The sequence below is a fragment of the Macaca nemestrina genome, chromosome 12 (assembly GCF_043159975.1).
Source record: "Macaca nemestrina isolate mMacNem1 chromosome 12, mMacNem.hap1, whole genome shotgun sequence".
Classification (NCBI taxonomy): domain Eukaryota; kingdom Metazoa; phylum Chordata; class Mammalia; order Primates; family Cercopithecidae; genus Macaca; species Macaca nemestrina.
In genome coordinates, this window is record NC_092136.1 from 71797929 (window position 1) to 71824367 (window position 26439).

Sequence of the window (26439 nt, forward strand, 5' to 3'; positions counted from 1 at the left end):
TAAAAACCCCAGCTGTGCCTCCCCTATCAGTTCTGAGCCCCCACAGGCCCCAGCAGCAGGCCTATCTGCCCAGTCCCAGCTTACCAGGTGGGTGGCCTGAGTTTCTTCTTCACTCCCAGGTAGACTCTGAGACTCTTGACGGGCCACTCCTTCTCAGGCCGGTGACTCTGGGGTAGGGTGAGGAGAAGAGGGCACTTTAGTCTGCAGAAAGGGCACTGGGGCTGCTCTCCCGACCGGGCACCTCCCTCTTCCCACTCCCCAGCCCTCTTTGCATCCCAGCACAGAGCACCTCCTCCAAGAAGCCTTCCTTTTAAAGCCCTCCCTGTTCACAATCCAGCCCAACCAACCTCCCAGCCCTAGGCCCCCAAGGCCTGTCTCCCTGTAGCAGTATCAGACAGTCAACCCTCAGTCTCTGAGGCAGCCGTCCCAACTGGGACACCTATAACAGCAAATCCCAGCACCACCCTGATGCCCTGCAAACTGGAGGACTTGAAGCATCAGCCTGAATCAGATTGTATGTGGAGGGAGAACTGCACATCCTCCCCCAGCACCAAGCTGGAACAAGCAGGTGTGATCACAGAGCCTCGGTTGGCTGCTCGTGTCTATGTTCGTCTCAGATTATTCATTTCTCAGCCCTCCCTGCCCCACGGAGGCTCCAGGGTTGACCGTGTGAACAGAAGGCTTGAGGGACCAGCAGTTACTAGCTCTTTGGTTCCACAAGAAGGCTAATGACTCAAGCTTAAGCAGAACAGCTATTCAATAGACCACAGGAAGAACTTCCCAATGGTCTAGGTCAGGAAGCGAGAGACCAATGTACTGGGGAGGGGCACCAGATTGCCAAAATGTTCACCTCTGGCCCCCACCTCTGCATATGGGTCTGGGCTTGGAAGGAGCAGGCTGGCTCGGAGGCAGAGGGATGGGGGCAATGACCCCCAAGGAAGGTCAAGCTAATGAGGCTTCCTCCTGCTCTGGGAGCCACTTGCTTGAAGCCCTACCCCTACCAAGCACCCCTGGAGCCCACAGGGGCACCAGGGTGAATGGCACGGGAGGGGGATTCACTTACAACCAAAACTGGGGGTCAAAGACTGAGCTACTGCCCCCCTGTTCCCCACCATTGCTGCCAGCCACCTCCAGGCATGGCTCCTCAGCAGGGGCCAGAGAAGGGACAACCAGGGGAGAGGGAAGTTTTGGGAATTGGTGGACTTCCTGTGATATCACAAAAGGATGGGCTGCCTAGGGACTGGAGGAGACCTCTGTGCTCTCACAGGGGGTGTGGCTTAGGAGGGCCTTAGTAAGGACTTTTCACTCTGCTTTCACCCCGATACCTGCTGATTGGAAAGCCTCATGTCTTCTATAGACAGCACCTAACCTGATTATGGGCATGTGCCCAGGAGGGCCTGGTACCAACTGGGCTGCAGGCATGGGACAATCAGGGTCGCAGACAGGGAGGAAATTAGGCAGGCGGAAGGAAATCAGGCTTCGGACATGGAAGAAACAAGATGTGGGGGAATACAAGGAAGAAACCTGTATGCACATACAGAAGCAGCAAGGCTGGGAGCACTAGCAATCGGCCTGCAAACTGGAAGACAGCTGATGGCAGAAATGGAAAGACTTGAGATAGAGGCTGTAAAAGAGATTCGGCTGCAGGCACGGTAAACACAAGGCTCTGGGCATGAGGGAGGAAGGATGTGGGGGAAACTGGACTCCAGGTACAGGAGGAATTGGGCTGAGGGGATGGAAAACAGGCTGTGGGTTTGGAAGAAGTCAGGCTGTGGGTGGGAGGGGAACAGAACTAGAAGCAAGCAGTCAAGTGAGTCGAGGGTGGACAGGACAGGCCCAGTCAGGCACAGAGACAGCTGCAGGAATCAAGGTATTCAAACCAGGCTGTGGCTCCAAGAATGAAAACACAACCCTCAGGCCTCCGATTCCCTGGGGTCTGATGTGCATGGCACATGTGTGATGTAAGGGTGGCTGAGACAGGAAGTCTGCAAAAGGGGGTCTTGGGAGGGAAGGATGTCAGTCAATGCAATCTCCTTTTGAGAATGAATCCCCCAAGTTGGAGTGTTGTGGTGCAATCTCAGCTTACTGCAACCCCACCTCATGCGATCAAGCCATTCTCCCACTTCAGCCTCCTGAGTAGCTGGGACTGCAGGCATGTACCACCATGTCCAGCTAATTTTTATAGAGACAGGGTTTCACCATGTTGTACCAGGCTGGTCTCAAACTCCTGGACTCAAGCAATCCTCCCACCTCGGCCTCTCAAAGTGCTGGGATTACAGGCATGAGCCACTGCACCTGGCCCAAGGACTTCATTTCTAATCGGACAGCTCATGTTTCCAGTATCTCCAAGGCACGGGGCCACAGGCAGACAACGAAGTTTACTCTTGATGCTTAACGATCTCTGCTGGGACCAAGATCTTTCTAGCATGTGCCTTTTCCAGGTGCCTCAGGGTTTTTAATAAGAGGAGACCCCCAGGATAAGGCACAAGTGGCCATGTATCCTGCTGAATCACCTGAGATTGTTCCAATTTCAAATATTCTGTCCTACTGCCGCATAAACCAACAAATGCCAGAAATGATAACCCCGTGGTAACCAGCCCACGTCTGCTCAGGGCCTCTGCCAGGCCAGAGGTGTTGGCTGCCACTGGGGTGTGGAAAGTACCACCTAGTCTGTGCCGAGCACCCCTCCCTGCTGAGTCCTCAAGTCTGAGACTTCCAGGAATATAAGCTTGTGTTTCCACACTAAGAAACCTGGGTGCGAGTCCCAGTCTACACTTACAGATGGCCTTGGGCAAGTCACACAAAGCCTGTTTTCTCACCTGCAAGTGGGGACAGCCCTCTTCCTCAGAGAACAGTAGTAAGGATTCCATGTCTCAGTATGTGAGGGGCCAGCACTAAGCCTGGTTCCTTAGGGAACACTAGATCTCATCCCTTTTTCGAGCTCTTCTGCCTCCTTCCTTCCATGCCCAGGGATCCACAGCTGCCTTTCCAGGTGCCTCAGCCATCCTCCCTCCCTTCTGCCCACGGCAAGGGTTCTAAGCACTCCTAGAGGTCGGGGGCCAGGGAGAGAGCATCCCAGAACCAAGGGGGATTGACTGGACAGGCGGAGAGGCTCAGAAGTGAGGATGTGATCACAGAAGAGGGCAAAGGAGAGAAGAGACGGCGTTTCCCACAGGGTTAGCAGGAGCCCGGGATGCATTAGAAGAGGCACAAAATGCAAAGAGAGGGAGATGAGGTCCTGTTCTATCGGCTCTGCTCCTGCCATGGCAGCCAAGCCTATTCAGACAACCTCAGGAAATGCAAGGGGCAGGAAGAGGCTGAAGACACTGGGGGTGCGGTGGGGGGTAGCTGTGGGAGCTCAGGCTAGACCACCAGGCTTGGAACCATGTCTCTGCTGCCCATCTTGCAGGGCAGCAGTCCCCAATCTTTTTGGTGCCAGGGACCAGTTTTGCGGACAATCATTTTTCCATGGATGGAGGGATGGTTTTGGGATGAAACTGTAAAACCTCAGATCTTCAGACATTAGATTCTCATAAGAAGCATACAACCTAGATCCCTCGCTTGCACAGTTCACAGTAGGGTTCACACTCTTAGGAGAATCTAATGCCGCTGCTGACCTAACAGGAGGCAGAGCTCAGGCAGTAATGTTCACTCGCCCGATGCTCACCTCCTGTTGCATGGCCCTGTTCCTAACAGCTGGGAATCCCTGCTGTAGGGGCATCTATGCTCTGTGGCCCCCAAGGCATAGCTGGGACCCACAGGGGCATCATGAGATGCAGATTCTCAGCAGAACCTGAGCAAGGACCTTCTCTCAGACAGAAGTATCCCCCTAGGAATAGGGTGGCCCCAAGGGCGGAGGGGATGAGCTCTCTCTCCTAGGACTGTGCAGAGTGGAAACAGCCAGCCAGGGAGGCCTCAGAGAGACTCCTACCCCAGGTGGGGGATATCCCACAAGCCTCTCTCGTCCCACCCTGGCATGTCAGGATAAGGGCAGTAGTAAGAATGTTCTGACAGTCCTGGAACACTGTCCAGCGTTAGAAATAAGGAGGCTGCAGGGATGACAGGAGAAGATCAGAGCTCTAATTCAAACCTAGGTGCCATCATTACTGGATCTTTAACTTCCACACAGAGTCCTTTGGAAAATTCTAGAGCACTGCACTGATAGGGAACCCTATCTTGGGGAAAGGACCCTGGGACAGGATTAGGGATAAAGGGGAGGAGCTTAGGCCCAGGATAGGGGCTAGTGCCGACCGGCAAGCGGGCAGGGAACCATGCCTGGAGATGGCCAGGAGCCCTGGCTGTGTCCCCATGCTCCTACCCAGCTCATTTGGCCCCCAGGTGGTGTAAGGCAGCTGGCAGTCAGCCCACAGCTACTCACGGTCTCAGGGGCCCCGCTCCACGGCCTCTGGCTCTGTTTGATAGAGGATCAGGGTTATGGAAGAAGTCCCAGGTCTAGAGCCAGGACAGCATGTGCAGTGATGTGTGGGGTTGGGGTGTGTGTGTGGCATGTATGTGCAGAAGGTGGAGGGTGCCTAGTGGAGTCTGGGTTGGGAGAACACCTGCATGTGGACAAAATGAGTGAGGAGGGTGGCTCGGGAGGTGTACGATGTACGATGTGACAAGGCATGCATGGGCCACGACTTGGGGCTGTCATCAAGTAACAGGTTCCTGTGGGTGCAGTGATAAGGCACAGGCACAGTGAGACAGAGCATGGGCATGGAGTGGTGTGATGGCATCCGGGTGCCAGGGCCTAGTGGGGCTACAGGGCACAGTAGAGTGGACATCCAGGGCCACAGCAGGAGGGGCCTTGAGAGTCTACAGTTCTCCCCCACTGCTGTGCTATCCTGAGAGCCTGCAACAGGAATATTTCTACTTGCAGACCAAGGGGAATCTCTGAGCACATTCAGGGGTACAGGTGCACAACCTGAGGCCGAACCCAGTGGGGCCACTTACCCGGACCTCCTTGTAGAGCCGCAGGCAGCTGCTGTTGAGGATGAAGTAGCGATCGTGGAAGCCGCCTGAGGGCAGGCCCAGGCCCAGGAGGCTGCGGTCCTCACGGAACTTCATCATGCCATGCTTGGTGTCACTGACACGGCTGGCTGGGGGGGGACTGGAGTGGGTACAGGCTGCACCAACCCAGCTGGGGCTGGGTCCCAGGATGAAGGAAGCTGCCCCATCCTGCCCCAGCCTCTCCACAGAGGCCCACCCACCTGGTGCCCTCTGCCTGAGCTGCTCCTACCTGGCACCGCCAGGTCCCACCCTGGCTCTGGAAGAGGGGAATGCCCGGAGCCTGGCCACCCTGCAGGCACCACCTACCCAGGTACAGCAGCATGGCCTCCATGGCCTGGTGCTTCTTCACCACCAGGTGGCTGTCCGTGCCCAGCCCGTGCAAGATGGGCAGCACCTTCTCCGCAAAGTGCAGGGGGCGCTCTGGGGAGAGGTCACACCTACCGTCACTGGGACCATATGGCCCGATACCACCAAGGGCTGGCAGATGGGCACATATCACCTACACATCCCCGGTCCACTCCAACCATCTGCAAGTGCCACGACACAAAACACTACCATCACGACCGCCCTTCCCATGACCAAGCTTCAGGCTTGACACACCTGGCTGGGACCAAAGCTGCTCCAATTCAACATGTGCAAAACCATGCCTGTGATCTCCACCCCCTGCCTCCCTTCCTGCCCTCCCCGTGGCCCCCATCGGGGAAACACCACCACCACCACCCACCAGGCTGCTCCATCCAGAAACAAACCTCTCCTCCCTCTCCTGATCCGCATGTCAAATCTCTCTGCTCTGTCCATCTCCACTGCTGCCACCCCAGCCCACATTACTGCCTTCTCCTCAGACTAAACCATGGCCTTCAAAGTGTGCTCTAATTTCCCTCTCCCCACCCAGCAGCGAGTAGCAATCTTCTTAAACTCTTACTCACTAACCCTCCGATGGTCTTGCATTGCTGCTAGGCCCTGCGTGGCTGCCTCTGCCTTGATCTCCAGCCCCACCCATGTCACCATCCCCTCACTGCCCTCGTCTCCTTGAAAGGGCTGTGCCTCTGCCCACCACAGGGCTTTTGCCTTCTTCACCAAATAACCCCTACTCTTCCTTCCCATCCTGGCTCGGGAAAGATCTGGTGATGCCATGGGTCTTTCCTCCACAGCGGTTAATGCAACTGTAGTTGAATATTTATTGGTGTGATCATTAGACTAATGCCTCCATCCCCTACCAGACTAACCCCAACGAGGATAGGGACTATGTGTGTGGCTCCCCAGCCCAGTGCCTGGCACTCAACAAGGACAGTAAAACAAATGAACACATACAGCCTCATCCTCCACTGCCATCAAGATCACCTTTACCATAAATTACCTTTCTCCCCTCAACCATCACCATTGTCACTGACACCTAAGAAAGCACCATCACAGTCAACACCATCTACCCCTTCACTGTCCCTTCTATCAGCCACATGACAGGCATAACCTCAATCCCTGCCAGCACCCTATCACCACCGTCACAGAGATCAGTGTGACAGCAACACGTCATCAAAGTCCTTTTCACCACCCATCCTCATGTGCAGGGTAGGGGAGGACAGACTGGGGCTACAGCTGAGACAAGCCATACCACACCCTGCACAAGCCCAGGGTCACCCACCTGCCTCCTCCCTCTCGTTAACCTCAAAGCAGGTCCAATAATCCTTCTCCCTGATGCCTACATTCCGGCGATCCAGGATCTCCAGGGTGAGCTCCTCAGCAGTCATGGATGCTGGGATCTGCAAGGACCAAGGAGAAGATTAGCCTACCTGTGCCTGGCCCCTGCTCTACCATAACCTTGCTACGTGATTCAGAGCCTGAGCCCATCCTTCTCAGGCCCTTCTTGAGTCCTGGGATACAGAGGGGTATTTCTGAGTAGTTCTTAGGAGCAGGCCCCAGCACCAGCCAGATACAGGTCCCAAACTGGTCCTCTCCTTGGGATGGAAGCACTGCTCCCCTGGCCATCTGAGCCTGTGCCTGGCCCAGCCTGACTCTCTGGCCCCTTGGCTTCTAGGTCCCAGCACCTACCTTGACATGCTGCTCGGTCTCTGCCTTCTTCTCCTCCAGATACACTGTGCAGATGAAGTCACCAGCATGCTGCAGGGAGACAGGGCTCAGCTGGGGGCCTAGAAAATGGGCGCAGGTGGTAGGCCCAAGCCCCCCACCCAGGCTCCAGACTTCACCTGGGTCCCACTGGCAGTGCCAGCCACACGCATCTTCACAATGGCAGTGATCTCCTCCCGCTGCTTCCTGAGCTCTTCCTCATCCACCTGGGAAGGGGCGAGGGGCAAGGACAGGTGGTCACCGCCATCTGGAAGGCTCATCCCTGCCCTCCACTGCCCACTGACCAGGGACGCACACTAAACACCACCACATAGTGGTTAATGAGATCTTCCACCACACGGCCAGCCTTGTAGTCCTGCCCATCTGTCTGGAAGAGCGTGGGCCCAAACACAATTGCCAGGTTGTGCACGTTCATCTGGTTCGTGTCTGAGAAGCACTGGACACTGGAGAGAGGCGGAGGAGGGCCTTGAGTGAGGAGTCAGGCCAGAGCTTCCCATCTCTCCCTGTTAATTTCTGACAGGTCCAAGACTGGTCTGATCAGAGGGGACCACTATTTAATGGGGTAGGAACAGTTTTTCTGGCCATATCTTGGGTCCTGGTAGGAGTAGGACTGGGAAGCTGGGAGATCCAGCCAAGGTAACCTGGTCCCAAGTGGAAAAATCCTCTATAACAGTGGCCCCAACAGTTCTGGCACCAGGGATTGGTTTCATGGAAGACAATTTTTCCAAGGACAGGATGGTGGGGGCAGGGGATGGTTTCAGAGGCATTAGATTCTCATAAGGAGTGCGCCACCTCCCATGTGCAGTTCACAATAGAGTTCCGATCCTTTGAGAATCTAACGTTGCGGCTGATCTGACGGGAGGCAGAGCTCAGGCAGTAACGCCTGTTCACCCACCACTCACCTCCTGCTGTGCAGCCTGGTTCCTGACAGGCCACAAACCTGTACTGGTCTGTGGCCTGGGGGCTGGGGACCCCTGCTCTACAAATGTCCAATGTTAGGGCAGATCAGAGTCAGCACTTGGTGCAGAAGCCCAGCTGGCTCCCAGGGGAGGGCAGTCAGGCGGGGGGGGGGGGGGGGGGGGGGGGTAGAAGAACCTTCACCCCATCCCCCCAGAGTCTCACAATGGTATCCTCCCTCACCAGTACAGGTGGCTGATAAGGGCCTTCACTGTGGCCCGGTTGACAGGTGGCAGCCGCACCAGGAGCTCTCGGTACCTGGAGACCTTCTCCTCCTCATCCTCAATCTCTGGGTGGGAAAGAAAAATCAGGTCAGAAACCCCCTGTAACTATCATCTCCTCACCCCGCCCGGGCTGTCCTGCTTCTCATGGTGGGTGACAGCAGTCCCTGTGCCCTCCAAGTCAATGCAGGCCAGGCACTCAACCAGGGTAAGGAACTCTGGGTCTTCCAGGGCCCCGGGCTCCGTATGGAGTGGCGATGGGAATGACAAGCAGAGGCGGGCAACTGGAGCCTGTCGGTTAGGGTGAGTCTAGTGCAAGTGCCAGAAAGGAAGGGTGGAGGAGTCCGGAGGGATGGGTGGAGGAGGCTGGGCACGGGCTGCAGGGCCCACCTGAGGCCTCCAGCCAGGCTAGGCGCTGGGCACGAGTGAAAAGCCCATCGGGCAGGTCGCGCAGGAAGCGCTTGAGCGCCGAGGAAACATCATCCACGTGCTGCTCGCCCTCCTTGAGGTGCACAGAGCGCGCATCCTGCCGCAGGCTCTCCAGCAGCCGCTGCGTCTTCGATGTCTGCCCACACTTGCGGTAGATGCCCTCGGAGGTCAGGCCTAGGGAGGGGCGGGGCCAAGCGTTTGGGGCCTGAGGCATTGCGTCATGGGGCGGGGCCACGCAGCTCTGGGACGGGAGGCGGCTCTCTGGGAGGGGGCGGGGCCGGCACCCCAGGGGCAGGGCTCACCGCACTGCGTGATGTAGTCCACACAGCGGTACACGATCACCGGGATATCCGAGTCCCCAAGCTGCTGCTCCGACAGCGTGTCCCCCATGCTGGCGGCTGCTTTCTGGATGGCCCCCAGCCAACCCATGAAGTCCAGCCGCCGCTCGCCCTGTATGTACAGTGTCCTGGACCAGGGACAGTCAGTCACTGAGGGGCCTACACCTATCCCACCCTGTCCCCAGGCCCATCAGACGGCTCCAGGCTTCTCAGAGCCCCTCAGGGAGGCCGTGGCTCACCTCCTTCGCTCCACCAGCACCAGCACCTGGTTCTCACTGTCCCCCTGGATGGCTGTGGAGGGGTTAGTCAAGGTGAGGCCCAGGTCTTGTTCCTGATCCCCAACCTGCTCCCTCCCTCTCTGAGCGCACACACATCCTTAGGACCCGCCCGCCAATGTATGGGGTGGCTGAGATGCACTCCAAGGACATGAGAGGGCAGGATGGCAGCTCTGGCCAAGCCAGGCAGAGCTCAGACTTCCAGGCAAGGGCTGGGGGCCTGGGAGCCCAGGATAGGGTGCCCTGGAGGCTGGGGGCCCGGGTCTGGTCCACGCACAAAGCTCCTGCAGTTTCCGTAGTTGCAGCGGCTCTTCGCAGGGCCCCTCCGGGAAGACAGCGCGGAGCTCCGAGCCACTGAGAGAGAACCAGCCCTCCTGGGCCCGCTGTAGGCTCAGGCCAGCTTTGTAGGGTAGGCGTCCGAGCCGCTCAAAATCCCGGGCCAGCAGATCCTCAGCCAGGGGAGGCACGAATGCCTGGCAGAGAGGCAGCCGGGGGAGACAGCATCAGCCAACAGCACTGCCTGCCCCAATGCCCCAGCTTCTTGGCTTACAGGCAGGTGCCCTCTTCCCACCCAGCGGCCTTCTCTTCCCCAAGGCAGAACCAAGCCCACAGATGGAACTTGGGTACCATGTCCCACTTCATACCCACTTAGATGTGCCCACCTCTGGAAAGCCTTCCCAGACACTTTCTGGAGGGCCCTTCTCTGGGCCCCTACAGCACCAAAGCATTCTTGCCCTCTGTTGTGGCACTGGTTACACTGTTGCTGCCGCCTGAACCCCACCCGCAGGGGAGCTGTCTTCCACACCCACATAGGAGCTACTGAAGGGCTAGGACTAAGCCTGGTTCATCTGGGTCCCCAGGTCTCTGCGGGCTGACTCTCAAGAGGCGCACAAGACAACTGATCAATGGACAAGTGAATGATAAAAAGTCACAGGCTCTTACAGCACAGGGGACCCCACAGGCACCTGGCTCTAGTCCCCGAGGCAGAGCTCTCCCCGTGGCCTCCCTGCCTCTTCCCTCCAGCCTCTGCTTGCTTGCCTCCAGGAACAAGGAGCACACTCCCCTGGAGGCGGCACTGTCCATCCTAAGATGGCTCTGACTGTCATTCACTTATTGAGCACCCGTGGAGTACAAGGCCACAGCCCTTCTTCTGCAGAGCTAAGACAGGTCTGACCAACCCTGCAGAGGGCTGCAGATTACAGTAGGCCCTTGGTGGGACAGGCCTGCTCCATGTCTGCTGCCCTCCATCTAGCTGCTGCTCTCTAGATGGGGGAGCTGGGATACATGGGATTGGTCAGGAGGCCCCACCTTCCCCCGTCAGACACCCTTACACCCGCCCTGCTACCCCAGGCCCACCTTAGCAATACACTTGACCCACTCATGAGCCTGCTCCATGCTCTCCAGCCCAAACAGGTACAGCCGTTCTCCCTCTGTGTACACCTCAAAGGTGTGCTCAAAGCTGCAAATACACAGGCCAGGACTCAGGCCCACCTCATCCAGCACTGGCCCACCCCCAACCTGCACCATCAACCGCCATCCTCTGCCCCCTCCACACTGCCTTGGCGCTTGTCCTTACTCGGTCCCCTAAGAGGTGGTGGAAAAGTCTTGGGCTGAGGCCTCAAAAGACCGGGGTCGGCCCTTATGCAGCCTCCGTTTGCTGTGTGACCCTGGGGAGGTCCTCCCCTTCTCTGGGCCTATTTCCCTGTCTCCCCAGTGGGGGACTGTACCTTATAGCAACCACAGTCTGATTTGCCCAGGGGTGCTCACCCATGGGTATCGGGAAGGGGCACTGCCAGGCACACAATCTCGCTGGCCCGAATCTCTCCGTTGGGGGTCACTGCCCGCTCATTCTCATAGTAGCTCAGGACCCCGTCACTAAGGACACACCAGCGCCGGCTGAACTCTGGGGAGAATTTGGGCAGGGGAGCCATCAGGGAGCCCCCCACCACCTGAAAACCACCTCTGCATCCTCCCAAGGCTCCCACTCCCATCTGACCCATGTGCTCTTCATTCTCTCAAGTTTCTCCCAAATCCATCCACCTCTCTGCATCTCCACCATGCCAGCCAGCCCACAAGTCATCCTCTCCCCGAGGCCTCTAAGGCAGCCCCTTCCAAAATCCCAGAGTGATCTAGCTAAAATCAGACCACATCCTTCCTCTAACCAAAACCATTCCATGGTTTTCAGGACAGACTCTGCACCCCTCAGCCTGCCATTCAAGGCCCTGCCAGGTCTACCCCTGCCATGTCTCTCCAGCTGCCTCTCTGTCACTCCTGGACACACATATCCCCACCCAGCACTCCCAGCTTTTGCAAACCCTGTCCCCTCCACCCACCACCTGAATGTCACAGGAAAACTTCTATGCCCCAATCTCCTTTTCTAGAAGCACCCATCACTCTCTACTCTGCCTCCTGCTATAATGGCTTTGAGAGACTGACAAGGTCCCACAAAAGAAATAGAAAGGAGAATCTGACCAGGAAAGGTAATGGAAAGGATAGGTTGTCATGGCCATGCAGGCTTATACAGTTCACAGCACTGAGCTTTACAGTGGCTCAGAGCTTCCTGGCATCCAGGGCAAAAAGGATGACTCAGGCAGTTGTTACATAAATGACATTATCAGGCAGAGGGAGGCAGACCTGGGGCAATGAGGTTGTGAACAGCATGGAGTTCCAAAGAAATCTCTTGGGAGTCGAAGGGCTTCATCCCTATAGGAGAGCACGCAGGAGGTGCTGAGGGATGTTGTCAGCAATGACCTCACAATGTTCCCACAGCAGACTCTGCCTCTCATCCTGTCTGTGAGGGCCTGACATTTGCTCTCTGAGGTCAATGTTTCCTCAGGTCTGACCCTGTGGATGGGCTCCCTCCAGGAGCACCAGCTCTGCCTGAGTCATCCTTCATTCTGCAGATATTTGCCAAGTGCCCACTGTGTGCTAGCCACTGTTCTAGGGTCTGAGGGCTACAGGCAGTGGTGGCCAAAAGGAGTTTATGTCCCAGTGGGGTACAGAGAATCTATAGATAAGTACATTAATGGACAAATGAGTACCAGGTAAGTGACGTGAAGAAAATGCAGGGTAGCCGGGCGCGGTGACTCATGCCTGTAATCCCAGCACTTTGGGAGGCCGAGGCGGGCAGATCACCTGAGGTCGGGAGTTTGAGACCAGCCTGACCAACATGATGAAATCCCATCTCTACTAACTAAATTAGCCAGGCATGATGGCGCATGCCTGTAATCCCAGCTACTTGGGAGGCTGAGGCAGGAGAATCGCTTGAACCCGGGAGACAGAGGTTGCGGTGAGCCGACATTGAGCCATTGCACTCCAGCCTGGACAACAAGAGCGAAACTCTATCTCAAAAAAGAAAAGGAAATGCAGAGTAAAGGGAGAGATGGGGGGTGCTATTTTGCATAAGGTAGTCAGAGATGACATCTCTGCAGGAGTGATACTGAAACAGAGACCTGAGGAAAGTGAGGGATTGGCCATGCAGATACCTGGGGGAAAACATTTCAGGCAGAGGGAACAGCACGGGCAAAGATCCTGGTAGGTGACAACATGTCTAAGAAACAGTGAGGAGACCAGCAGAGTGATTAGGGGGGTGGTTCAGAGAGGTAATGGGGGTGGTGGCCAACTGTGCGGGCTCTTATGGATTTTCTTCTGATTTGGGGAGTGAATGGAAGGCTGAGATCAGAGAGGGACAGGGCTTTCCGTTCAGTCCTCAAACTCCCTACCAGCCACAGGCTCTAACTACCAGATGCTCAGCAGAGCCCATACCCAGTAGGGGCTCAATAAAGGCTCATTTAGTCCAAAGAAACTCTGGCAGTGACCTGCTCTGCAGCGCCATAACCCTACCCCCACTCCCACCAGGATCATTTAGGAAGCACCTTCTGCGTACCCCAAACTATATCCAGGAAGCCCTCTAGGGTGACTCTGCCGGAGTCCACTTGGCTGCCTCATGGGTCCACCAGTCTGGCCAGCCCTAGCTTCCTAGCCCTGCAGCCATGCCCAGATGCCATGGGCCAGGGCAGGGTCTGGGGTGGCACCCACCTTCCCGGGCCCGGCGGTCCTGCAGCAGCTTGCCGGCAGAGGCGGTCTTGTAGAGGAAGCCACTGTGGCTCACGGTCGGCAGGATAACTGAGTAGTGCTTTTCCAGGGGCCTTCATCGAGTCCAGCCGAGGCACCTCTTTGGAGGTGGGGAAAGGATGGCAGGTCATGCTGGCCACCCAAGAGGGTGTCCCCACCTCACTCCCACCTGGCCTGGGCATCCAGGCTCACTTTCGAATCGTCAGCCCCAGCTCCCTAACTGGCAGCCTCAAGCTCCCCCTCCTATCTGCAGGGTCTTGCCAAGGCTGTTTCTCCACCTCTCCGCACTTGTGGAAATTCACTCCATTCCCAAGGCCCAGTTCCAGCACTGCCCCCTTCCAGGAAGCTTCCCTGACTCCTGGCCCACCCCACTCTCCAGGTTGTAAGCACAGGCCAGGCACACTGGCATCAGGGGGGCATTGGGCAAACTCAATAATAATCCCTGGAAAGAGGATTTTCCCAGATGGCAGGAAGCTCAAGGTGGCAGCCTGACTACAGCTTTGCTCCCCATGGTCAGCAATGGCGGGGGGGAGGGGCGGTTCTGCCCCCAAGCCCAAGCCAGTTGGGTGGTCTCCTGTGTCTCCCTGGACACCTGGGCTCTCTCCAGCCCAGTGTGCCCCGCCCACCCATGGCCCTGAGCCCGGAGCCCCAGCCTTGAGCTCCACCCTCAGTCCTAGGATGTGGCCCCAGAGGCGAGGCCTGGGCCACGAGCTGCACTGCTCAGCGCACTGACCCCTCCTCATCCACCCCAAGGGGGAGCCAATGGTACCCAAACCAGGTTCAGGACTGAGCTCCACCCAAGCAGGGCAGTAGACAGGGCTGCCATGGTGGGTGACCCACACATGGAGAAATGTAACACAGCATCCCTCACGCAGCAACACAAACACACTCTGCACACACATTCACTCCAAAGCTCTCAACATCCCCACAAACACAGACCCAGGGGTTCAGAGGTGCACAAACACCAGCACAGCTGCCAGCCATCCTGAGGGACCCACACTGCGAGTCAGGGAAGTCATCAACAGAGTCACAGAGACAGAGACACAGAGGAACATGCATACGCAGCACAAATACACACTGACGTGCAAACCCAAGCACACCCCAGCTCACACACAATTTACCAAGGGCCCTTGAGGAGCTGCGATCACGGCCTGAGAGCAGCACGTAAATCAAACCCCACTGGGCACTGCACAGCCTGGTGGACCCCCACCCCACGCTCACCTGTGGTCCGATTGTTCCGAAGGAATTCCATCTGCAGTGTCTGCCCCGCCTGCTCTGCAAGAGCCAGGGGCGTGGGGGCCTCGGGGTCCCCCGAGAAGCAGCTGATCCCGGCCCCACAGCCCAGGAGCGCCTGAGTCTCAGCCAGGTCTGTGGTGGTGACTGCAGCACACAGGGCCTAGGAAGAGGCAAGGGAGGGTCAGCCCAAGCAGGAGTGGGGGACCCACAGGGAAAGAGGGTATGGGGGAGGAGAGGAAAGAAGAGGAAGGAGTCACCCAGGCCTGGAGCGGTCCATCCTCAGACTGAAAGAGAGAACAGGAAGGAAGGAAGGAAGGAGAGGGAAGAGAGACGCCAAGGGGAGGAGGGGCGAGCAGGGGCTGCCTAGCGGAGGCCAGGGGATCCCAGCTGCCCGGGGCCTCACCCCTGCTGGCGGCCTGGACACAGCTGCCCAGTCAGCCACAGAGCCTCCAGAGGATCTCAAGCTCCTTCTGCCTTGTGGAAGAGCGGTGGGGGGGGGGTGCTTTGTAGCTAATTCCTCCCACATTTGAATTCCTCACTGCCTGCCCAGCACTCCCAACCAATGGGAGTTGCCGCCCTCCTGGCTTGCAGGCTAGACTGGGTTGGGCTGGGAGCAGGACGCCTGGGTCCCTGGGAGGTGGAGGCCTGACTCCCAGCAGGCTTCTAGCTGGACTGAGTCTGCCTGGGAGGGGCAGTTTGGGGGAGGGGCTGAAGGCCAACCAGAGGTCACAAATGGCATACCCCTGCCTCAGAGCTGGCCACCTCCCGCTCAGGCGGAGCCAGATCAGGGCCTGAGACTTGGCTCCCACCCTGTCAGGGCCTGGGGCCCATACGGGGCCTCATCTTGAGTTGGGTGTGGATGGGGGTGGGTTGGAGCAGCCCAGCTGTTTTTCATGAGCCTGACAGGAAATAGCATCCCCATCAAGTTCACTCCTTTTGGCAGGATTCAGAAGCAACAGGACGGGGTGCAGGAGACTGAGGAATCGGGAGAGAGACAGACAGATGCTGGGGACGTGGCCTTGGCCCAAGGGTCAGGCCTGGCTCCTCCCTGCACGGCCAGAACTTTTCATATGGCTTAGGCAGGGCCCTTCTGCCCTCCAAACATCAGTTTCCCCATACGCCAAGGCATCTCCCTGAGCTGGTAGACGAGATGGGTTAAGACAGTGTAAGGAACAGGGCAGCAGAAAGACAAGGGTGGTCCCAAGGGGCCCCAGAGCTGCAGTATCCTGACCTTGTCCAGCTCCTCCTGGTTGCCAAAGAGTGGGTGGTAGCGGCGGTACTTGCCCTCACGGTACTTGGCCTCCAGGTGGCACCGCCGGGTGCTGGGGCTGCTGCTGGGCTGCAGGGCCTCACTGGGGGGCACGTTGGCTGCCCAGAAGCGGTTCCCAGCGCCATTCCCCAGCTGTAAGAAGAGCTGCAGGGGGTTGTAGGAGGTCAGACGGGCCAGCTGACAGCCAGGGGCCGTGCCGGGCAGAAACTTGGTTTCTGAGGTTGTTAGGTAAGGGGCTGGGAGAGCCAGGCCATCTGCCCACTTTCCCAATGGGGAAGGTGAGGACAGCCTGGCCTGCTGGCGGCTGGGGATGCTCCTGCCACCAGAGCTGGGCTCTGAGTCTAGGTCTCAGGCTCAGTGACAGGACAGGGGGTCAGCAGCCTGACAGGTGGACGCCTCAGGCCCTGCGCCTGGTCCCAGGGGCCTTGCTGCTGCCCCACCCAGTTCCACATCTAGAGCTCTGCATTCCTGAGACTATGATAGCCGGGGGTGGGTGCCTAACCTGTCAGCCAATGGGGTAGGCAGGGATTTTGGAAACCTCTCCTGTCCCTGACATTCCTCTCTAGGCAAGAGGGATAGGGGTGGATTCTGGGTGAGTGCAGGGATCCAGCATTCGGGAATCAGTTCCTTCCTTCATCCGGCTCCTCCTTCCACAGCCATTTCCTAGGCCCCCCCACCTTGCCTCTTTGTCAGGTCCTGTATGGGGTGCTGGGGTCACAGCATAGAACAAAGCATAACAATGCCTGCCACTACAGATTCACTCTGTGTCTTCCAGCAAGTTATTTTCTCTCCCCAGGCTTCAAGGCTGTAAACTGGTTATTCTAATCCTAACTCCTGGCTTGTTCTGAAAGTCAGTTAATTAACATATGCAAAGTCCTTAGCACTTATGTGCCAAACACACTGTGGGGAGGTGAGAAAGGGATGTGACACTCCAAGTGCTCTGGAGTCTGCAGCCTGGGCCTAGCCTCCCATTGCAGGTTCTCCCCTGTATCTACCACATATGGGTACCTGGGAGTTTCCAGTACAGAGGCATAAATGTACACGTGTGTGCACACGCAGCATACATACATATACCCACTGGTGCACGTGAGTTCAGATGAAATGAAGGCTGAGGGCCTCTGAGAGGGTATGCAAGGTAGGGGAGAAGGCCCTGGGTCAGCCAGAAGTGAGATGGAAAGAGGCAGGGGTGGTGGTCAATGTGCATTTACAGGGTAATCTCAGACAGATTACAGCCCTGCCCAGGACCTCAGTTTACACATCTATTCAATGGATGAAAGTGAAATAAGAATAGGAGTTAGCAAATTCTTTCTCTAAAGGGCCAAACAGTAAATATTTTAGGTTTTACAGAACACATACAGTCTCTGCTGCATTTTCTTCCTTTTTTTTTTTTTTTTTTTAATATAACGCTTTAAAACTATAAAAACATTCTTAGCTCACTGGCCAGTTTGCTGACTTTGCCAAAAATTGCTTTTCCGAAATTCCCACCCACTAGATTATCATTAAGGATCTCTTCTAGCTCCAAGGTGCTGTGGCCACTGAGATAGGGAGGGGGCTGGGAGACCCAGACAGCTGTTGAATGGGGCAGAGTCCAAGTATCAGTGGCAAGCAGGGGCATCCCCACCTCGATAAGTGTTTCTGTCCACACCTTCCTGTCCATCTTCAGGCTCCGCACCTTGGAGACGCCAGCGCCCAGGCCACGGTGCTCCCCTGTAGACACAGGGCCAGACCCAGCATCACCTGTGCCCTCCCCTTCACGGAATCACTTACCCACCCCCAGTGTCCACTGGGACAGGCAGGGATGACAGGCCACAGGCAGGCGCCAGGGGGTAGGCCTGCTGGCAGCTCTGGAATCCAGCCATGCTCTCTTGCTCCCCACAGGGCAGGACTGAGCCCTGTAATCCTCGCCTGGGCTCCTGTACCAGCCCCCTGCAACTGGCTCCCTGGAACCATGCTTGGCCTCTTGCAGGCCACTCTTAACACAGCCCTGCCAGAGGTGATCTCTTTAAAATGCAAATCCCTGACTTCTAATCCCTGCTTTCACCCTCCAGTGGCTCCCAGAATTAGATCACAACTCCTTTCCTGCTTCCCCTCCATCATCTTTCTACCCAGACTGTCATCGCCCATGTCCTCATGGCCACTCCTTCTTGCCATTCAGATCTCAGCGGGCATGTCACCTCCTCACAGAGGGCCTCCCCAGCACACTTCCCAAGACTTGCTCCTCCACCTGGATCCCCACCTCCAGCAGCCCACAGCCACCGCCTGAGCTATGTCAGCTCCCAGGAGGACAGAATCCCCAGCATCTGGCACACAGTGGCCAGACTGAGTGGCCTTGATTGAGCAGATGAATGAACCCTGGGCTCGACCATCTTGCATTTCATCTTCCTCATCCAGTCATTGAGAGTTTTCCACCATAGATCCTCAATAGCCCTCAAATGCTCACAGCTTCCCCAGGCCAGGCTTCCTCCTCCTCCCTCTCCTGGATCCTATGGCAGTCTCCTCACTGGTCTCTAGACTTGCCCCTCTAACTCAGTTTCCACGCACCAACCAGAGTCTGACCCACAAATCTGACCACGTCCCTGCCTCCCGTTGCCCTCCAGACAAAACACCAGCTCCTCCCTCTGCATGCAAAGCCCTGCCGGGTTCCTGCCAATTCCTCTTGCCTGGCCTCCCCTATTCTTCTGTAATGAGAGGAACACCGGACCCCAACAAGCCTGGGCTCAAATCTGGGCTCACTTACTTGCCAGGTGACCCTGAATAAGCCACTTCCTCTCCCTGTGCCTCCGAGTCCCCACCTGTGATGGGAGAAGTTGAACCCCCGCCTGGCAATGTAAGGACTCAAGGCTAATCACAGGGGAAAGGCCTGGTGTGCAGGAGAAGCCTCATCAATAGCAGCTCTCTGACTGCTGTCTCCACTCCAGGCCCTCCTCCAGATAGGACACCTGGCATCCCAAATGGCCAACCCCGCCACACCTCTGCCTGGTGCCCCAACCCCAGCACACACACCTGCACAGCGCTTGCAGATGACGACACAGAGGTTGATGGAGGCCCAGTCAGGCTGGGGAGCCCCGCAGTCAGCACAGAACCTGTTGGGGGCTGCAGCCCAGACGCGCTCGGCCACCTCTGAGGTAGACAGGGCCTCGGCGACAGCTCCCTGCATGGCCTCCAGCCACTGCTCCTTCTCTAGCTCTGAGTCAGCAGAGAAGCTGGGGACACAGGGGTGGGGAGGTTGGTGGGGATAGACTCAGAGGGATTTGGGAGCAGCACGAAGAGGCACAGAATGAAGTGGGGGACAAGGTGTTGGGAGCGCTTAGGCAAAAGAGTGAGGCATCCCATTCTGGTAGGGAAAGTAGGTGTGGACAAAGGCAAGGACACCAGGAACCCAACAGCGTATGGGGGCAGGGAAGCCCAGTGGGGGGCTCTGCCCAGCCTGCGGAATGAAGGCTGCTGGGAAGAAAATGATGCCTGAGCTAAGGTTTGACGGATCAGAAGGGCTGAGCCAGGTGAAGAGGTGAAAGGGCAGTCTAGACAGAGGGAACACCGTGTGCAAAGGGGCAGGATGGCACAGGGGGCATTCCAGGAGACAGGAGGGCAGACTGGCAGAGAAGAGGCTGGAAGACGAACAGGACAGGCCTGCATCAGGCAGAGGAAGTCAAAGTGCACCCTGAGGACGATGGAGAATCCACAGAGGGTGTAAGTGGAAAGGAGGGGAAGGTACAGAGATGTCTTTAAAAGACTCCTCCACCATCCCCATCCTCATTCCTATCCCAGCCCCAACTGTGACATGCTCCATGGCCCCACCCCACAAAGCACTCCATTGGCCCAGCATACCCAGACACCTGTGGCTGCCATAGCATGCCCTGCTCTTCAGGGTGGGAGGCCCTGGTTGAACAATAAATGATGACTGTCCCTGAAAAAATTTAGTTTTAAAAAGACCCTTCTGGCTCTATCCCTGCCACCACCGAGTCACACATGTGACCATGAGTCTACTCCACCCATAACCCATTGCCACAACCAAGGAAGGCATCGCTGCTGGAGGTGTGACGGCCGTTAATGCCATCTTATGGAGGTCCTGGAGACCTCCTCCTCCACAACCTAGCACGTGCAATTTGCAAAGCTGCCAAAGGTGGAGCCAAGACGCCAAGCTCACCTTCCTGTGCTTGCGCCCAAATGCAATGAGTCACGCATGCGAGCTGGAGGAGGCCCTTTGTGTAGAACACCAAGTCTACCTCTTTAGGGTTGATGACAACAAGAAACCCGGGAATGGGCAGGCCTCTCAGACTGACAATCAGAGAACGCCCGTCAGGGGGGGCTGTAGCTGTGTGGTAGTTAAGGTCTATGGCAAAGAATCTCAGGCCAAGGATGTCATCAAAGAGAACTTCAAATGCAAGAAATGAGCAAATAAAAACTTATCTCTCAAAAATAAGGCCCCCCAGCAGTCAAAGCAGTTGGAGTAAAGAGGCTGACAGGCACGGGTGGCCTAAGAGTGAGGAGGCAGGTGCTGGGGCCAAGGGTCCACCAGGCCCGGGCCAGAAGGGTGACAGCAGAGGGATGGGACCAGATGGGATAAAAAGGAAAGGCACAGGCCAGGTGCAGTGGCTCACCCCTGTAATCCCAGCGCTTTGGGAGCCCGAGGTGGGTGGATCACCTGAGGTCAGGAGTTCCAGACCAGCTTGACCAACATGGCAAAACCCGATCTCTACTAAAAATACAAAAATTAGCGTGGTGATGTGCACCTTTAATCGCGGCTACTTGGGGAGGCCGAAGCAGGAGAATCACTTGAACCTGGAGGCAGAGGTGGCAGTGAGCCGAGATTGTGCCACTGCACTCCAGCCTGGGAAACAGAGCAAAACTCTGTCTCAAAAAGAAAAAAAAAGGAAAAGCATGAGTCCTTCCCTCTTGGTTGGAGAGACAGGCCCCTGGGAAGAACAGGGAGCTGAAAGCGGGAGGTGACTACAGCCGTCAGACATGCAGGACAGAGCTCAGCAGAAAGATCCCACTGGAGATAGACACCTGGGCTAAGAGCAGAGAAGTGGGAGGGTTGGGGGTGATGCTAGTGTTTATTGACCAGTTACTACCAGTATTACAAACACTTCCCCAGGAAACTGAGGCACACAGAGGCCAAGTGATTTCCCAGGTCACACAGCTAGTCAGTGATGGACCCAGGATTCAAACCCGGGCATAGTTCAGTACATCAGAGGTAGCGGCTGAATGCCTGGGAGTGGGCAAGGCTGCCCAGGGAGAGGGCAGAGGACAGAGAAAGACACCAAGGGACAGCTAATGTTAGAGGAAACCAAGACGGCAGAGCCTTGGTGGCCCAGAGACAATGCCTGAGGAGCAGCCTCATGAGAGACAAGAGCACTCTCCAGGGGTGGTGCAGGCGTAGGGGCAGTGGGTGCAGGAGGCCAGCATGGGCAACCCCTGAGCAGCATGGCGGGCAGGGGAGGACAGCAGTGGCCAAGCGGCACAGGGGAGAGTGAGACCTCTTAGGAGGAAGGGAGATCAGAGTGAGTTAGCAAGTGACGGGAGAGGGGCTCCACAGGTGGGGCAGGGCGGAGCAGGTGAGGGAACCAATCCCACAGAAAGGGGCAGCCTCCCACGTTGAGCAAAAGGAAAACATTAGGAAGGAGTGAGGATGCCGGTGAGCCAAGAGGATGGAGGGTCACCTGAAGATGCGGTAGGGCGTAGTGAGGTCGAAGCTGCGCCGGTCCACTTCCTTCACGTTGCCCACGCTCATGTCGATGAAGGTGATGCCAATGCCCAGGTGGTACTCCTGGAGGGCGGGTGGGACGGGATGAGGGCAAGGCTTTAGGGGCAGGGCATGAGGCTTGGGACGGGGAGAGGAAGGGAAGGTAGTGCAACTCAGGGACTGGGGGGGTGCCCAGGAGGGAGACAGCGGGGGACACGGGAAGCTGGGCGGGGCAAGGGGCTGCAGGTTCAGGGCCCACACAGCAATGAGCAGAGGTGCGGGGGCGCAGGGGCCAGGGCAGGGACTGGAGGGTGATGCTCAGAGCTTGGGGGAAGTGGTCAGAACTGGGGAAAGCGAGGACACATCCAGGCAAAGGGCTGGGCTCAGTGCAGGAAAAGAGGGAAGAGAAAAGGCAGAGCTAAGGTCCTAGGTGAGCCTGGGGCAGGGTAGGCGGGCATGGGCAGAGGAGAGGTTCTGTGACCCCTTAGCACCTCTAGATTCTTGTAGAGCTGCACTTTGTCCCCGACCACGGCCACATACAGCTTATTCTTGAAGCCACGAAGCTCCAGGCTGCCAGCGCGGTCAGGTTGCTCTGAGCCTGGAACTCCCAGCAGATAAGCACTAGAGAGCCGGGCCCGGGCACGCTGCTCAGCCATGGCCTGCTGCAGGGCCTGCATCCACTCCTTCCGCTCCACTACAGGAGAAGGGTGGAGGAGTAAGCCCAAGGTCGGCCTGGCAGGGAGCCCCTCAGGGGTCTCCTGGCTCTAGGCTCCTCAGGCAACATCTCCTCTAGAAAGCCCACCCAGATTGCCCCCCTATCATTTTGCTCGACTTCTCTGACTTGAACGAGCTCAGGCTCAATCCCAGCTTTGCCACTGATGCTGGGTAAGTGACCTCACCCCTCCAAGCCTGCTCCCGCTGATTGTGTGGTTCTGAAGAGTCAGTGACCATGCCAAGCACAGAGCTGGTCACAGAGGGTGCCCCCTTCCTCCACCCACCTCACAAAGGGACCACGCCTCCCTGGATGTGATGTGAGAGGACAGATGCGCCATGCTTCTCCTCCCCCTCCTCTGCCCAAACTTCCAGTCTTCTCTACCCACTTACACACACACACACACACACACACACACACACACACACAACACTCCACACTCCCCACCATCACTCTCTGCCCGGAAGGCAAAGGTCCGGTTGTTTGTAATCACTTCAAACTTCTGGTCCCCGATGGCAGCCACGCGGGAGATGCAGGCCACAGAGATAAAGCGCTTAGAGTAAGCGTCCTGGGGGAGAGACAGGAGCTGTATTATGGGACCCAGCACCTCACTGACTCCCCCAGCCTCAGCCGAAATGAAGGCTGCAGCCCTGTCTCCTGCAGCTGGTCAGAGACAAGACCCTGTGCTGACCCTGACTGCAGCAGAGGGCCAGGAGGACATGGGTTAAGGGGTCAGAGTTAGAGCTCTGGCGAGGACTCCCCTGGGGAGGGACGCCACCTCGTTCCAGTGTTGGGGCCAGCCTAGGCTACAGCAGGGTCGCGTCAGGACTGAGGCAGGCCTCACCTTGTTACTGTCAAAGTATCGCAGGTGATCAGCATCCAGTCTCACCCATCGTTTCTGATAAATGTAAGATCTGGAGAGGGAGAGGGACAACAGGCAAATGACTGGGGGTGGGAGGACACGTTCCAGGACTACTCCAGCCCTCAGAAGCCACACTCAGAGTGAGGATCAGCCAGGTTCTAGGGAGGAAGGATCCCAAATGGCCATTGGCAAGAAGATGGATTTTACAGCAAAAGTGACTGAAGTCAGACTCAAAGTAGCACATCTCTTTTATTTTATTTTATTTTATTTTATTTTATTTTATTTTATTTATTTATCTATTTTGAGACAGGGTCTCACTCTGCCACACAGGCTGGAAGGCAGTAGTACAGGCCTAGCTCACTACAGCCTCAGATGCCTGGGCTCAAGTGCTTCTTCCACCTCAGTCTCTCAAGGTAGCTAGAACTACAGGCATGAGCCACTGCACCTGGCTAATTTTAAAATGTATTTGTAAAGACAAGGTCTCGCTATGTTGCCCAGAGTGGTCTCAAACTCCTGGCCTCAAGCAAACCTCCCACCTCAGCATCTCAAGTGCTGAGATTACAGGTGTGAGCCACCATGCCCAGCGATCTCCCAATTTTCAGGGCAATAAAATGGGTCTGGAGGGCATCATCGGTGGTCGCAGTCTGCCTGGAGGGAGACCTGTGCAAATCATCTCAGGCCCTTCTGGCTTTCAGATCTATGATACCAGCGTCCTGGGGTCCTGGACACTGCCCCCCGCTCCCCCATGCAGAGCACGGCAGGACCCAAGAGGCCTCACTCACCCCTGCGGTGGGTTCTTGTCCAGCCAGCCAGCCTTGATGACTGGTGTGACGGGGGTGGAGCCCCCAGGCGGCCCGTCCATGGGGTGTGGCGCAGCAATTGTGCTGGGCAAGGACAAGCTCAGGCTGCTGGTGTGCCATCCGCCACTAGCGAGAGATGAGGGGATGGGGGGCTGGGCTGAGGAGGCGAAGAGGGGGCGGGCTGGGGTTGGGCTGAGCAGTAGGAAGGAGGGTGGCTGGACACTCACTTGGGGACGCCCTCATAGGCGTGGTCATCCTCATCCTCATCCTCTTGGTCATCCCCAGACAGTTCCTCTCCCTCGCTCAGCAGACTGGCCACACGCACGGCCCGTGGGACTCGGCTCAGTGGGGGCTCCTCCTGCCCCCGAGACCCACTCAGCGTCATCCTTTCCTTCAAACCACAGATCACACCCACCCGGGGCTGCCACACCCCCTGTGTCCACACAGCCCCGACTCGCACAGCCCAGCACTTTTAGTTCTGTTTCCTCACACTCCCCTCCCCCTGCCAGCAGAGACCACACAGGGACCCAGATCACAGGGACAGGAGAGCCAGTGGCAGACACCGACCTAGGACACAGACAAAAACAGAAAGATAAAGGGACAGAGAAAAGGACTGTAGGCTAGGGAGGCAAGACAGACAGACACGGGAACGCAAGAAGTGAAAGACAGACAGACACTCTGGGATAAGACACGAGCTCCTAACACAGAGGGTGGGGGAGGCCACATGCCCACACACATGCAGCCAGGGCCTGGGCCCCGACCCCTGGCCCAAGGCACTATGGCTACACGTGACTCCTGACCCCTGTATGGCAAGTGAGGTGGGGAAAGGGGAAGCCTCCCAAGAAATGGCTGCCCACTCTCTATATGGTGGTCCCCAGGATCTGACAGGCAGATCAGTACCCCCCCAACACACTGACAGGCAGACAGTCCCATGCCTGGCCCTACCTTCTTGGTCATCACTCTGGCTGGGGCCCCTGGCCCCTCCTCTGGGACCTCATCGTAGTCAGAGTCATCTGGTGAGAGAGGGGTTGGGGGGACTCAGGGCAAGGGGCCTGGTCTCCTCTCCTGGGGCACCACACTGGGCTTCACAAAGCCTCCCCCATGCCAAGACCCCCACCCCCACTTCTCCCTGGCTTTCAAAAAAAGGCACAGGGGATAGGAAGTGTGATTTAGGCCGGGCGCGGTGGCTCAAGCCTGTAATCCCAGCACTTTGGGAGGCCGAGACGGGCGGATCACGAGGTCAGGAGATCGAGACCATCCTGGGCTAACACGGTGAAACCCCGTCTCTATTAAGAAATACAAAAAACTAGCCGGGCGAGGTGGCGGGCGCCTGTAGTCCCAGCTACTCGGGAGGCTGAGGCCAGAGAATGGCGTAAACCCGGGAGGCGGAGCTTGCAGTGAGCTGAGATCCGGCCACTGCACTCCAGCCTGGGTGACAGAGCGAGACTCCGTCTCAAAAAAAAAAAAAAAAAAAAAAAAAGGAAGTGTGATTTATACCCTCAGGCCTCAGGACAGCACTAAAGGGTGGCAGAGGAGAGGCTGGGACACCACAGGGAGGTCTGAGCCAGTGGTGAGCCTGGGGATCGGGGTAAGGACTGTCAAAGGCAACATGAATCAAGAAATGTCGCCAACCCCAGGAAAAGCAAACCACCCAACACCATGGAAAATCAGACCATGGGTAACCGGCAAAGCTGGCCATGGCCCCACACTTAACAGTCAGGAGGCCAGACAGGTGGGCACTGTCTCCATTGTGAGGATGAAGAGAATAGCGCTCAGGGAGGCTGTGACCTGCCCAGGGCCACAGAATGGGCTGGTGGCAGGGTTGCACAGAAAGGAGTGTGATCCTTGCATACCCTCCAGAGGCCTGATCCCAGGGATCCCAGGCCATCCACCCAGAGCCACATCCCCTACTGCAGCACTCACCGAACTCCGGGAACAGGCGTACTGGCTTTGGAGGTATCTCCGGGGGGCAGGGAGGTGGAGAGGGGGGCTGGGGAGGCCCCTGAGGGAGGGCGGACAGGGGATCCTCAGGCTCTGGCTGGGGAAGGGATGACAATGGCAGCAGTGACTCCTCCTCCTTGGTGGGCAGGCTGGGAACAGAACAAAAGTTGGGCATCACTAAGCAACAGAGCCAAGACTGAAACATACTGAGCCCCCAGCTCACCCGAACTGCAGCAAAACTCAGGCACTACACAAACTCATGCAGACACGAGCCCTCCTGCACACAGCCCTCCTCAACTCATCTCCCAGAAGATGAGTTCCTGGTTCCCCGAAGCCTAAAGGAAGCAGGCACCCTCTTTGACCTGAATGAGGTGGTCACCTATCCCCAATGCTCTAGCTTTTAGTCACATGTATCCACTGGGTCTCCACATTGAAGGAGGGATAAAGATCAGAATGGGGAGTCAGGGAAGTCTTCATGGAGAAGGTGATGCTTGACCTGAGCTTTTAAGGATAAGAAGGCATTGACAGCAAAGAGAAGGAACAGGA

The 26439-nt window shown here is 57.1% G+C and overlaps 1 protein-coding gene and 1 long non-coding RNA gene across 2 annotated transcripts in view; one reads left to right on the top strand and one right to left on the bottom strand.

Annotated features, from left to right (window-relative positions):
• LOC105468707 (ArfGAP with RhoGAP domain, ankyrin repeat and PH domain 1) overlaps window positions 1-26439 on the bottom strand; it is a 55558-nt gene that overhangs the window by 3490 nt on the left and 25629 nt on the right. Inside the window, 29 exon segments of the mRNA XM_011718959.2 lie at window positions 85-167; window positions 4379-4411; window positions 4954-5099; window positions 5317-5430; window positions 6650-6767; window positions 7057-7125; window positions 7212-7298; window positions 7388-7535; window positions 8233-8338; window positions 8661-8873; window positions 9002-9165; window positions 9277-9328; window positions 9590-9785; window positions 10669-10771; window positions 11080-11215; window positions 13351-13459; window positions 13461-13486; window positions 14608-14782; window positions 15854-16036; window positions 17514-17599; window positions 18896-19095; window positions 21556-21662; window positions 22070-22272; window positions 22738-22858; window positions 23135-23204; window positions 23935-24078; window positions 24180-24310; window positions 24898-24965; window positions 25876-26042. Of these exon segments, the coding sequence (XP_011717261.2) occupies window positions 85-167; window positions 4379-4411; window positions 4954-5099; window positions 5317-5430; window positions 6650-6767; window positions 7057-7125; window positions 7212-7298; window positions 7388-7535; window positions 8233-8338; window positions 8661-8873; window positions 9002-9165; window positions 9277-9328; window positions 9590-9785; window positions 10669-10771; window positions 11080-11215; window positions 13351-13459; window positions 13461-13486; window positions 14608-14782; window positions 15854-16036; window positions 17514-17599; window positions 18896-19095; window positions 21556-21662; window positions 22070-22272; window positions 22738-22858; window positions 23135-23204; window positions 23935-24078; window positions 24180-24310; window positions 24898-24965; window positions 25876-26042 (3558 nt within the window).
• LOC105468706 (uncharacterized) lies at window positions 8450-10309 on the top strand. Its single transcript, XR_979575.3, has 3 exons — window positions 8450-8573; window positions 9223-9348; window positions 10173-10309. It is a non-coding gene; the product is annotated as an uncharacterized lncRNA (long non-coding RNA).